This window comes from Halichondria panicea, chromosome 1 (genome assembly GCF_963675165.1).
Source record: "Halichondria panicea chromosome 1, odHalPani1.1, whole genome shotgun sequence".
Taxonomy (NCBI): domain Eukaryota; kingdom Metazoa; phylum Porifera; class Demospongiae; order Suberitida; family Halichondriidae; genus Halichondria; species Halichondria panicea.
The window spans coordinates 14,413,302-14,426,938 of NC_087377.1; the positions used below are offsets into that span (position 1 = coordinate 14,413,302).

Consider the following 13,637-nt stretch of genomic DNA (forward strand, 5'->3'; position numbering starts at 1 on the left):
TTAGTTTACTTCCTGTTCTATGTGTACTATTTATGTACGTGTGTTCTCAATGTTTTTAGTCTCTATTAAACTGTCAACTGTAAACCAGTACTGAGTTGGTAACTTAGCGGTGAGTCCAGACCTAGCTAAGTTACGACATAAATTGGCGACAAGGAGTTAGAACTCTATGATGGCTACAGGACTGCTTGGGCACCTCGAGCAATTCGATCCAGCGTTGGAGGAATGGCCGCAGTATGTGGAGAGACTCGAACAGTTTTTTGTTGCGAATGATATCACTGGAGATGGTAGTGCTGTGAAGAAGAGAGCTACTTTTCTCGCCGTAGTGGGCCGTAGTGCCTACAATCTGCTGCGAAGTCTAATTGCACCAGCAAGGCCTGCAGAGAAAAGATTTGAGGAGCTGGTGGAAGTGCTTACTGCACACTACAGTCCGAGGCCTACCGAAGTCATGCAACGTTTCCGATTCAACTCTAGAGCGAAGAAAGAAGGAGAGTCTATTGCTGACTATGTAGCTGCGCTGAGGAAGCTAGCCGAATTTTGTAATTACGGTGCTGCATTGGACAAAGTGCTACGTGACAGGCTAGTGTGGGGAGTCAAGGACACCTACATACAGAAGAAGCTGCTAGCAGAACGAGAGCTGACATTGGCTACGGCTATTCAGATTGCTCAAGGTTCTGAGACTGCAGAGAAGAACCTTCGTGAGATGGGAAGCGAATCCCATAAAGAAGGAGTACATTACGTCCAGAAACAGACGCCGAAACCGATTAAAACTAACTCGAAGTGTTATCGATGTGGCAAGACGAGTCACAGTGGAAATGACTGCCCGTACAAGGACTTTGTGTGTAGAGGATGTCATAAAGTGGGACACTTGCAAAAGATGTGTCGAGCTGCCAAGGGACGCCCAAACCCGAAGAAGTTCCCTCGACATGACAAGTATAAGAAAAGGGCTGGAATAAACCAAGCAAGAGAGTCTGGAGAATCAGATGACGAAGACTTCCTGCTGATGGTAGAAGAAGTTGGAGGAATCCACAGGATCTACCAGCCCCCAATAAAAGTACCCGTGAGTATAGAGGGTACTACTGTGTGTATGGAACTAGACACAGGTGCCTCAGTATCTCTAGTATCAGAGTCACAGTACAAACAGTTGTGGCCAGGGAGGAGCTTAGACCCATCTGATATCAACTTACAGACCTACTCAAAGGAACCCCTTGTAGTAATGGGAAGTTTTGATGTTGAGGTTGTGTATGATAACAAAAAGGTGACCTTACCTCTTGTTGTTGTTCAAGGGAATGGACCTTTGTTGTTTGGCAGGAACTGGCTAAATGCTATTAAGTTGAATTGGTCTAACATTCACTATACCCAAGCTCCAGGTTTACAGGACTTACTGGCCAAGTACCCCGATGTGTTCCAGAAAGGACTGGGTACGTACCAGGGACAAGAAGCCTCCCTTGTAGTGGACGCTGATGCTGTTCCCCGTTTTAACAAAGCCAGACGTCTTCCATATGCTATGCGAACGAAAGTTGAAGAGGAACTGGAGAGGCTGGTTCAGGAAGGCACTCTGAAGCCCGTGGACTATGCTGAATGGGCCGCACCAATTGTGGCAGTGTTAAAGAGTGATCGAACGAGTGTGAGAATATGTGGCGATTTCCGAATGACAGTTAACCCCGTTTCTAAACTCCATCGTTACCCCCTGCCGAAGGTGGAAGATTTATTTTCAACCCTGGCTGACGGAAAGATCTTTACTAAATTAGATCTGACACAAGCTTATCAACAGTTAAAGCTTGACACCCAATCTCAGAACTATGTGGTAATCAACACCCTAAAAGGGTTGTTCCAATACACGAGATTACCTTTTGGAGTGTCATCAGCCCCTGGCATTTTTCAGAAGACCATGGAGACCCTGCTACAGGGTATTGCTGGGGTAGTGGTGTATTTGGACGACATTTTGATCTCTAGTGCAACCGAAGCGGAGAACCTGAAATCACTCGAGGAAGTGTTGAAACGCCTATCCGAAGCTGGTTTGCGAGCCAAACGAGGCAAGTGCACGTTCATGGCTCCATCTGTCGAGTTTTTGGGTCACCTGGTTGACGCTAAGGGTATCCGACCCTTACCTGAGAAAGTCCGTGCTGTCCAGCAAGCACCTACCCCTACCAATGTGACGGAACTGAGGTCCTACATTGGATTGATTTCTTATTATGGGAAGTTCCTACCGAATCTAGCCACTCGCTTAACACCATTGTACAAGCTGTTAAACAAAGATGTGCCATGGGAATGGTCATCTGAGCAAGAACTTGCTTTTAACAGGTCGAAACAGCTGCTGACATCAACAAATCTGTTAGCTCATTACAACCCCCAATTACCTATTGTTCTGGCCTGCGATGCCTCTGCATACGGAATTGGAGCCGTACTTGCTCACCAAATGCCTGATGGTACCGAGAGACCGATAGCCTATGCTTCTAGGACTTTGAATTCGGCTGAAAGAAATTACTCGCAACTTGAAAAGGAAGGACTGTCCTGTGTTTTCGGAGTAAAGAAATTCTATGCATACCTATTTGGTCGAAAATTCACTCTAATTACGGATCACAAACCGTTATTGAGCCTGCTGAGTGGACAGAAACCAACCTCATTACAAGCCTCCGCAAGGATTCGTCGATGGTCATTGGCACTGTCGATGTACGAGTACGAGCTGAAGTTCCGAAACACTACAGCTCACGGTAACGCAGATGCTTTGAGTCGTCTGCCCTTAACTGACACTGTTCCTGATGACCGAACACCACCAGAACTGGTGCTCTTACTGGAACATCTCGATTCCTCACCGATCACGGCTGCACATATCAAAGAGGCTACCAGACGAGACCCAGAACTCTCTACTATTCACCAGTATGTGCAACAAGGATGGCCACACCGTTCCGCCATGGAAACCAGTCTAATGCCCTTTTATGAGCGACGAGAAGAACTTTCAGTACATGATGGTTGCTTGCTGTGGGGAAATCGTGTGGTGGTACCCAAGACCTACCGAGGTGATGTGCTCGTACAACTGCACGAAGGACATCCTGGCACCACTCGCATGAAAGGACTATCGCGTATGTATGTGTGGTGGCCTGGTATTTCGAAAGACGTCGAAGAGACGGTACAAGATTGCATTCCCTGTCAACAACAACAGTCAAAACCACCTGTTGCCCCACTCCATCCTTGGGCTTGGCCTACACGCCCGTGGGCCAGATTGCATATCGATTATGCTGGTCCCATTCACGGACAAATGTTTTTGATTATCATTGATGCCCATTCAAAATGGATTGAAGCAATTCCAACATCTGGCTCGACATCCCGAGTAGTGATCGAAGAACTACGGTTTTTGTTTTCTCAATTTGGCCTACCAGAGTGTGTTGTGTCTGACAATGGCACATGTTTCACTAGTGCAGAATTCAAAGGATTCCTGAAGAAAAATGGTATCAACCAAATTCTGTCTGCCCCTTATCACCCCTCTACAAATGGCCTGGCTGAACGAGCAGTGCAAGTAGTTAAGAAGGGACTTAAGAAGGAAACAAAAGGTTCGATGCGCAGTAGACTTGCAACGGTGTTATTTGCTTACAGGTTAACTGCACAGTCAACCACTGGACAATCCCCAAGTGAACTTTTGTTAGGTCGTCGACCACGATCTCGTCTAGATCTGCTTAAACCGAACACAGCAGAGAGAGTTGAACGTCAACAAGCAAAACAGGTGAAACAACACGACAACCGTGCTCGCGAAAGAAGTTTTGAGCCCGGAGATCTGGTGTATGACAGAAATTACCAGTCAGGAAATCGTTGGTTACCGGGTGTGATACAGGAAAAGACAGGACCAGTATCGTTTCGAGCGAAGATGCAGAATGGTCAAGTGCGAAGGTGTCATGTGGACCAGGTTCGGAACCGAACAGTAGACGAACCTACCGAGCCAGAAGAGGTCCCTATTCCGAATGCAATTCTTCCTGACGAATTGACCACACCGTATGCACCTCAAGCTGATAGTACTCCTGGAAACAGCTCCCCGTCACCTGAAGTTGGTGTAGAACCACCTGTCGACGTCCCTAGTCAAGGTGTTGTCTCAAAACCTGCAACTGCGATTAAAGTATACCCTAAGCGTAACCGTAAGACTGTGGATCGATATGAACCTAAATGGTAGTTATTGATTGGAAACTGGTATTTTATTGGTATTGTTTTGTCATTAGTTGGATGATTTTTGTCATTAGTTAATTTTGTGAGTCCTCACTAAAGGAAGGAGGAATGTTGTGGTTTAGTTTACTTCCTGTTCTATGTGTACTATTTATGTACGTGTGTTCTCAATGTTTTTAGTCTCTATTAAACTGTCAACTGTAAACCAGTACTGAGTTGGTAACTTAGCGGTGAGTCCAGACCTAGCTAAGTTACGACAATACTAAAACCTACAAGGAAATATAATAATATATGTGTAGTGCCCTGGCCAGTGCTATCATGAAATGCATGGTGATTCCCATGAAATTAGTAGCAGAATATAAGCAGAAGATTCAACAGATGTTTGAATATTGAATTGTTGAGGGTCTTTTGGTTGCGACTGTTGTCTTATCTGAATATCAATAGGGATCATCTGGTAGTTTGCTGGATCTCCGCATCTGATTTCATTAATGTGCTGATCCACAATCTATGAGATGTCGAGAGTAAGAGTTGAAGAAAAGTTTCCGTAAATTGGGTTATTCTGTAAAACTCCTCTCAACTCAACAGAAATGAAGGCTGAATTCAATGCAATTTGAGTAGAGATCACACTATCAGGGTAAATTGAATGGATATTTGTTAGTGACATTGTAACTCTAGCGCAAAGTAGTTAGCTGCACTCCCTCACAGAACAGTCTGACAGTTCCAGGACAGTATTCACCAACCAGAGACTCACTCCTCCCTCAGCAGTCAGAGACACACCTGCAACATGATTACATGTAGCTGATCACAATAAACAAGGAATCTTACTCATTGCTCTGCTTTTTCCAACAGTGAAGGACAATAAAACAATATTCATTAACAACTGAAGTACTCCCATCTTACTTGAGGTAGAATACTTAACTTAGCTAACCAAACTTTGTGCAGAGTTTCCAAAAAACAAGCGATACAATTCAGGTGCAGTTTACTCATGCAACTATATCAATTAATTGATGTGAGTTATATTTATATGAGTGAATAGCTGAAGAAATTACAGTTGCACAAACTTCAATATAGTTTTGCTTTCTACATGGTTATGATGAATTTTATAAGTATACACACTAGTAAGCAACAGCACACAGCATGTCTTCGATTTGTATTTATAAGTTAACACTGCATGGTCCATAAGCTTGGTTAGTGTTCATTTCAATCTTTTCTTTGGGTGACACCTCCTCATAAATAGGATCAGCTGGTACAGTGGGTCCTACATTTATTTGTCCTTCAGCTGCCGGGGAGAACACTGTCTTTTTACGCATGACCCAGTATGTCAAGAGAGCACCACCAGCACAACCAGAAACCATTGCCACAATGAATGTTACAGTTGTACATATCACAGCAACTTGATTGATAGTAAGAGAAATTTCTTTTACAGAATCTGTGGATGCAGTAAAACGAACAGTTATCATTTCATAATTATACTGGGCAGTACATATACCTTCTCTTTTTCTACACACAAACTGGGAAGGATCTGGAATCCACTTTGCTTCTCCCAGAACATTGCTACAGGTGCTTATTTTCTCCTCGTTAGGAATCAGTCCATCATTGCACTGATAGCTGACGTTAGTACCCAACCTGAGAGAGTTTGATGAAGAGTTATCATAATTGATTAGTCTGCCATTGGCTGTTGACTCGGGAGTATCACAGAGCATCAAATCTTCTGTAACTGATTAACAAGCACCCTCATCATGTGTATTACATTCATTTTAACATGACATCACCTGATAAAAGGTAATCGTGGAAGACAGAAAAACTGTCTCCCTTTGTATTCCTAGCCTTAATAGTGAGGAAATAGCAACTTGTCTCTCCTCTTGAAACCGGGAGCTCCACTACTGTTTGGCACTTCATGGAGCAAGTCGTACCATTGACCCACTTTGTTACTATTGAGTTGGCTATAATTACAGTGATCATGTAATCAGTCTGGCAATCCGTCTAAATTAATAGAATTTGAAGTTAATTGTTATACTGATATGACTTCACTCACAGATGGTGTCCATGTAATTATAATGCCTTTTGGATTATCAGTTGTGTTTACTGTAATCAACTGAGATTCTTCTGGTTCTTTAATGGTCACATTCACATTGAGACTTTGATAAATTTCTGGATCTCCACATGTGATGTCAGTTACGTTGTGCTCCTGTAGCCGTGATAATTCAACAGTGAGAACTGAAGAGAAGTTACCAAATCGCTGGTCTGCCAAGCTTCGTGATGCATGTGTTAGCTGGACATATTGGAAAGGGGACTCAAGGCTCAGATGTATAGGAGCTGTGATGGTATCGTCTGGTGCAAATGAATGAATCACATGCCGGTCCTCTCCATTGTATGACCATGTCAAAATAGTGAGGTCCACTCCCTCACACAACAGTCTGACAGTACCAGGACAGTGTTCACCAACCAGACTCACTCTTCCTTCAACAGCCAGAGAGACACTTGTAAACACTAACCCTAAGAATTTTGTTAGTTTTTAGGCCATAGCCAATAATAATCTTACCAGTAGTTGTTGAAAATATTAGTCTGAGAAGAAGAATGAAGAAAATTATCAAATGTACAGTGCCCGTCATCTCTTAACTTGTTTTCATACAACCTGACATGTAGCAACAGAGTTTTACAAATTTTGTTCACTTAATTATGCTTGAACAGTTCTATGAAAGAATAATTAGTTCAAACTGTTGGGTTATCTCTGAAAGTTTGTGACAATTCTTGTAATTAGTGGAACAATAATAAATTTATAGTTTCAGTGTGGTTGTGCTGTACATGCAGGTAGTCATAATACGGGATAGATCTAGTGTGTGAATAATATTTATGACCTGTTTGTATACAATAGTTAGAAAGAAAATCACTTTCTGTGATGCATTCTTTGAAGCGTTTTTACACTCAATTTGATCAAATACTGTATCGCTGTGGCTGCTGCAACGGCGCCGGGATGGATTAGATTCACCATGCACTACCGGCAACGGGACGATTAGCCTGCGTTCACGGTGAGCTGCTCTCTTTCCCTCATGGCCTCAAGACAAACCTGTGCGGCCTAGTCTGGAAGATAGCTCCGCCCCCACACTTACAGTTCACGAAGTAGGAATATACACTGTAATACTTATACAATAACAAAGTCAGTAAAAACGCAAGCATAAACTGTTAATCAGATGATATCTCATAGCTTTGCTTGTGCATAGCATTTCCTATAAACCTTAATTTGGGTTGTTTAGTAAGTCCTACACACTTGAAGTGGTACCACATGCAATAAGCAAGACTCGCAAGTAATAGACAGATCTGTATTGAGGTCATGGTGACATGATGTGCAAGTCCAGCACATTTTCTTCAGCTTCTGCTTATATACATTTTCAACAAGCACCCAAGCATCTGAAGTAAAGTGTCTTTGCAACAAGAAAATATTGACATCATTTTCATCAGCAATTGAGTTAGGCACTCTCTCTGGTATGCACTAGCTCCACTTTATCAAATCGTACTCAGAAGAAGAGGGAATGAAAGTACCATGCGTGTATACACACAGTCTGGTATCATTGGTATAGTATCGTCAAAATTGAGCTCAATGGGAACAGTATAGCACAGTCTGATAGTGCCAGGACAATATTCACCACAACCAGACTCACTCCTTCTTCAACAGTCGGAGTACTTGTATACACTATAATTATTGCCTTAAATAATAAAGAGTGCCCATCATCTCATTAACGTTTTTCCATACAACCTGACAATGTTAGTGAATTCCATGCGCATGTAGCACCAAAAAGCCAGAAATCGGAAAAGGCGGAAGTAAAGGGTTCCGCCTTTTCCGATTTCTGGCTTTCTGGTCCTACATGCGCAGTCTGTTAGCTATTGCATCATTTTCTAAAAGTGTATCACATGTATAACCAGCCCCCTCATGCAATCCTAATTCTATGAAAGTATAAGTTTTCTATTCAAACTGTCTCTTGCTATTATTATTATTATTTAATAATTATTATGACAATTCTCGTAACAATAATATACATATATTTAGTTTCAGTGTATATGAACTGTTTGTAAACACTACTGTCTTAGAAAGCGAAGCATTTCTGTAATGCATTCTTTGTAGCGTTTTTACAGTTTTAGTGTATGAACTGTTTGTAAACACTGTTTGTAAACACTAAATACTAGTCTGTCTTAGAAAGCGAAGCATTTCTGTAATGCATTCTTTGTAGCGTTTTTACACTCAATTCGAAGTCAAATACTTCATAGAGCAAACTTTTCGAGGGGCTTTGTTTTCTGGCATTATAGCCTCCACGAAAAGTAGGTCCATGAAATGCCTGAGCTATATCGGAAGACACACCACGAATTTATTTAACGAAATGCTTTTAGAGGCCATTCCGCTATATACGGTAGTCTGGACAAATGCAGTGTGTATATAACCAGGGTATTACACTCTGTTTTTGTCTTCATCCTCCATTGATCTAGGTAGATATCATTATGAGTATATACAGTGCATGCATGGGAAGCTCAGCTGATAATTATATGCACGTTAACCATGTGCTGTGCGCTGTCACCGAGCGGGTAGGTATAGGACGCTATTGGTAGCTTGACTTTAACAGCAAGATAAATCCCAATCACCAGGCTTATATGCTGTCCATGACTGTAAGAGGTAACAAAACCCATCAGAACCACATAAACAAGTAGACTAGTACATCTATCTATAAGGTAAAAAAAAGTAAAAAAACAAGTCGTAATTTAAACACATAATTATATCTGTCCCCTTCTCCAGCATGAAACAAATAAGAATAGTGTGTCACATAATTATAGCACTTGGCCATTCCATTGGCTTCCTGATTACTTCACTTTAAAATTGTATAGTTGAAGAGCTAGAACTAGAATCCAACGACTCAGTTGAAGGTTGTTCTCTTTCAATGATGTAACCATAATATTATTATGAAGGCATCATAATTATATATACATTTGCATGCTTTGGGAGAGTTTTCTTCGTCAAATCTGAGCCGACAACGGAGTTAATTATATATAAAATGGCTGCTTTCCGCTTCAAAGACTTATTGAATCACTCTACATCGATCTGTGGGTGATAGTTGGATAAACGTGCTGCATCTGGTACGTAGAAGTTAGCACTTTGGTCAGTTGGGGTACACAAAATCTCAAACAGTTAAAAAGAGAAGTGTGACTAGATCTAGATCTATAGCTAATTTGTGCATTGAAGCTGGCATAATTGTTATGTTACGTATTAGTAACACTAGCTGTGTTACATGCATGTGTCTTGCTTGGGACTCAAGGCTCATGATCAGACGTATAGGAGCTGTGATGGTATAAATTGTGCCATTTTCATTGTATAACCATGTCAAAATGGTGAGGTCCATTCCATCACAGAACAGTAAGGAAAGTGTTCACCAACCAGACTCACTCCTCCCCTAACAGTCAGAGAGACACTTGTAAACACTAGCCCTAAGAATTGTGACAGCTTATAGCTTCAAAATTAACCAGTATTTGTCGAGAAAATAAGAAGAAAAACTAAGTAATTTCAGTGCCCATCATCTCTTAACCTGAGTAAGCCATCAATGTTAGTGAATTGCATTAATGTTTTTTGGCAAAACAGAATTCATTACTTTCTTGAATAAGTGATTCGTCAACTTAATTTGAGTTTGCTATATAAATCATAGTTTAACTAAAACTGTATCACATGTAAAGCCGGCCTCTCATAGCAAAGTTTTCTATTGGGGTATCTCTGGCTATTGAAAGTTAGTGACAATTCTCGTAAATGATGGCAACAATTAGTTTCAGTGTATGGAAAGTTTGTGACAATTCTTGTTAATGGCAACAATTAGTTTCAGTGTATGTGATTGCACTGTAAACGGGTGATTGAGATAATGGTCAATTCAGCTCAAATCAGTGGATGGAATACTATCTGACTCGTCAAATGTACCACAATAATAATAATTGGCTGGAATATTAGTGTAACACAGTCATGTTTTTCATACTCCTAATGGTCCATACGCCTGGTTAGTGTTCAGTTCAATCTCCTCTTTAGGTAACACCTCCTCATAAACAGGACCAGCTGATGCAATGGGTCCTATGTTAGCTTGTCCTTCAGCTATCGGGGAGAACACTGCCTTCTTACGAGAGAAAAGGTACATCACTAAGAGTCCAGAGAGGAATCCAAGGAGGGTTGCTATTAAGAACGTTATGCCTGTGCTCATTCCTGTAATCTCAGCATTTGATAAAGAGTGGCCATCTTTCTCTGATACACAAGACGTATTGATGTGAACTGATTCGTTAGTAATGGGTGCTGTACATTGAGACAAAAATAATTATAATGTCATGATTCAGAAGCTATCTTGTGTAAGACACCTTCACAAAGTAGGTCAGCAGAATTAGGCACCCACTCTCCTCTTCCTGAAACTTTAACACAAGTTGCTGTTCTTGGGTAACTGGGAAGTAGACTATCGTCACACAGGAGCAAAATTTCTGACCCCTCCGTGAAACCAGATTCAACAAAAAAAATTCTAAGGCTCCCGTTGATAGGAGTAGAAGGTGTATCACACATAATAGCACCAGCTTGGGGAGAAATGGGGATCTAATTAGGATTATGATTTATTTGATCTAATACCTGGTATGATACCGCTGTATGTAGTGATATTACTAGTCCCTATGCTGTTTCTAGCTTGAAGGGTGACAACATAGATCTTATCATTTCCAGTCACCGAAACTTCAAAGGGGACAAAGCAAGTTGGTGTACATACACTACTGCTCACACTTTTGCTATAGCTTGTATCTTCATAGAGAAGAGAAATATTGTAAAGGATGTCCTCCTGATATTGCGAACATTCAACCTGCAAAGTGCACTTGACTTGCAACAAAACCAATGCATTACAAACTTACGTATTGTTTCCAAGTGACAGCCAGTATAAATATAGAGGGGACAGATGATGTATTGATTCTTACACTGAAGTTAGAGACATTGGGCAGTGTTTCTTTCACTATTGAGATGTTCACCATGGTGTCATTGGTAGTTTCTGGGTCACCACAGCTGATCCTCGTAATGTTTTGTATCTCAATGGCTGTTTGAGAAAGTTCTAAAGTAAGAATTGATGAGAAATTCGCAAAAACTTTAGAAATTCTGTCTTGAGACACTCGAACAAGTTCAACAGATGCAGAGGCTAAAATTGATACATTTCTTGTCTCATTCAAACTATCAGGCGAAAAGATCTTGAAAAAATTAATGTTTTCAACATGGTACAACCTCCACTCCAACTGTGTAAGGTCCACTCCCTCACAGAACAGTCTGACAGTTCCAGGACAGTATTCACCAACCAGACTAACTCCTCCCTCAACAGTCAGAGACACTGATGATGAGTACACCTCTTCACTTATCATTGAAAATAAGATAATTAGTACTGCATTTGGCCTGCAGACACTTGTCATCATGTTTAACGACTATAGAAGTTGTATTTGTTCACAGCGTATGCGCATTGCATTGAATGATAAATAAACTTTGGGATGATTAAAAGTTCAGTCATGATATCCGAGGTGCATGTGATAGACTGTAAACAAGTTTTTATGAATAGTAAATTATCGACAAACACGAGTCCATTATTTGGCAGATAGCTGAGGATGTATAGGCAACATGTATTGATATAGGTGTCGTCCTGCACTTCCAAGAGTACTTTGAGGCTGTTGAAAACATCAAGGGTCCTTCACATTCCGATCGATATTTGCAAAAGGGGAGGGATTCATAAGGTATTGGGTGTGGCTAGGTTGGGTTACAAATGGGGGAAAATGACCAAAATATTGATGTCAGTGGGTGCACGTGCATGTATACAGCGATATTATTTTTACGAAAATTATTTGGCATGTAATTTATTAGTTAAGGAGCTATTAATTATTAATATTATTCACATTCAAATGGGAGACTATTATTATATAATTATAACCAATTGATATGGCTGGTATGGGCTTGTATTTCAAGGATACCAAGGTATTAGTAATTACACTCACTGACAGAAGAAGAGGGAACGAAAGTAACAGTCTGACAGTTCCAAGACAGTGTTTACAAACCAGACTCACCCCTTCTTCAACAGCGATATTTCTTAAATATAGTGCCCATCTCTCTTAACTTATTAAATTTTCTGAAATGTTAGTGAATTGCATGTAGTTTGTTGGCAACAGAGATTTACAAATGATTATTGCTGACTTGCGCTTGAACAGGTTGATTCTGTCAACTTTGAATGACACAATCATAATAGTATATATTTTTAAGCATCATTCGTATCACATGTTTAACCAGCCCCCTCAATCCTAAATCTATATATGAAAGAATAAGTTTCTATTCGAACTGTTGGTTATCTCTTGCTGTTGAAAGTTTGTAACAATTCTCATAATTAATAATAGATTATCTACATGTATTTAGTTTCAGTGTATGATTGCGCTGTAAACAGGTAATTGGATCTAGTTTGTGAATAATATGTTATGAACTGTTTGTAAACACTAAATACTGAGAAGCAAAGCATTTCCTTTTATAGCGCATAAAGGTACAAATCACTAGGCCTTGGCGGATTATGCGAGCAGCTTCAAGGACAAATACTGTATAGCTGGTTACTTTCGAGGTTTTCGAGGATTAACCTTGAACCTTGAGCCTTGAAAGTTGGTTTACTTTCTCTCTACTGTAATTTGAACCTCTATCTTTGAAAAGAAGATCCGCAAAATGTTTAGTTTGAACCATCTGCGAAAAAATGTAGTGCCTCGAAAATAATGTAGAATAATGCTGGTGTTCACAGTCAAGCCTGCTCGCTTGAGTTCGAGAATGTTTGTTCTAGGTGAAAAAGGTGTTCGTTCCAAGTATCACTGTACACGAAATTAAGGTAATCTAGTAAGCATCATATCAATTGAGATTATATACCGAGTTGGTTTTAGACCAAATGGCATCACCGTAAACTGACCAAGAAAAGCAGTACATATGGTGTGTAATCAATGACAAAATTAGCCCAGTGTAAAATTTAGATAGACCGTACCAAAACTGTACCCAAAAATGCTGACAGAGCAGAAAGTGACCCTTGTTGGATATTCGGGAGCTGTGCACTGCAATCCTTCGGAATTATTCACATCAGAGGGGGATAGACGGATGAGACTCTTAAATTAATTTTCCTTTCGGGGCAGTGCTCTACATGCACTCACCACACAAGTCTTCATGATTTTCACCACATCCGCAAAGAGTCAAGGCCAATAAAATCTCTGGAATATACATTTAATGTGCGTGGCCCTTCCCAAATAGCTGGCAAAGAGAGGCCAAGTGATTACCTTGAGACGACATGGCCGACAGCATGCACCAGCTATTCCACGTAGTCAGTCCTTCGTTGGGAAACCAGCTTATATAATATATATACAAACCTGTCTGTGAGCGCGACCTTTCATAAGTTTTATTTCCCTCCTGATTTAATTGCAGACATCTCATGACAGGGTTTTTCGTC

The 13,637-nt window shown here is 40.7% G+C and overlaps 3 protein-coding genes across 4 annotated transcripts; 1 reads left to right on the forward strand and 2 right to left on the reverse strand.

The window, feature by feature from the left end:
- The first annotated feature begins 16 nt into the window (after positions 1-16).
- LOC135351080 (uncharacterized protein K02A2.6-like) lies at positions 17-4,340 on the forward strand. The gene has a single exon (XM_064549996.1). It carries the CDS (start codon positions 167-169, stop codon positions 4,157-4,159), a length of 3,993 nt encoding a protein of 1,330 aa, XP_064406066.1. The 5' UTR covers positions 17-166; the 3' UTR covers positions 4,160-4,340.
- A 962-nt stretch (positions 4,341-5,302) lies between these two features.
- Positions 5,303-6,114, reverse strand: LOC135351641 (uncharacterized). 2 transcript variants are annotated; one of them, XM_064550715.1, is made up of 3 exons: positions 5,922-6,114; positions 5,639-5,860; positions 5,303-5,578 (listed from the first exon to the last, which is right to left on the reverse strand). In XM_064550715.1, exons 1-3 carry the CDS (start codon positions 6,109-6,111, stop codon positions 5,304-5,306), a joined length of 687 nt encoding a protein of 228 aa, XP_064406785.1. In that variant the 5' UTR covers positions 6,112-6,114; the 3' UTR covers position 5,303. The 2 variants fall into 2 exon arrangements, with proteins under 2 accessions (XP_064406785.1, XP_064406777.1); XM_064550707.1 differs by having other exon boundaries at positions 5,639-5,866.
- A 3,818-nt stretch (positions 6,115-9,932) lies between these two features.
- LOC135351466 (uncharacterized) lies at positions 9,933-13,408 on the reverse strand. The gene is made up of 4 exons (XM_064550468.1): positions 11,053-13,408; positions 10,781-11,003; positions 10,522-10,728; positions 9,933-10,459 (listed from the first exon to the last, which is right to left on the reverse strand). The coding sequence occupies exons 1-4, from the start codon at positions 11,596-11,598 to the stop codon at positions 10,146-10,148; spliced, it is 1,290 nt and encodes a 429-aa protein (XP_064406538.1). The 5' UTR covers positions 11,599-13,408; the 3' UTR covers positions 9,933-10,145.
- Positions 13,409-13,637: the final 229 nt, after the last annotated feature.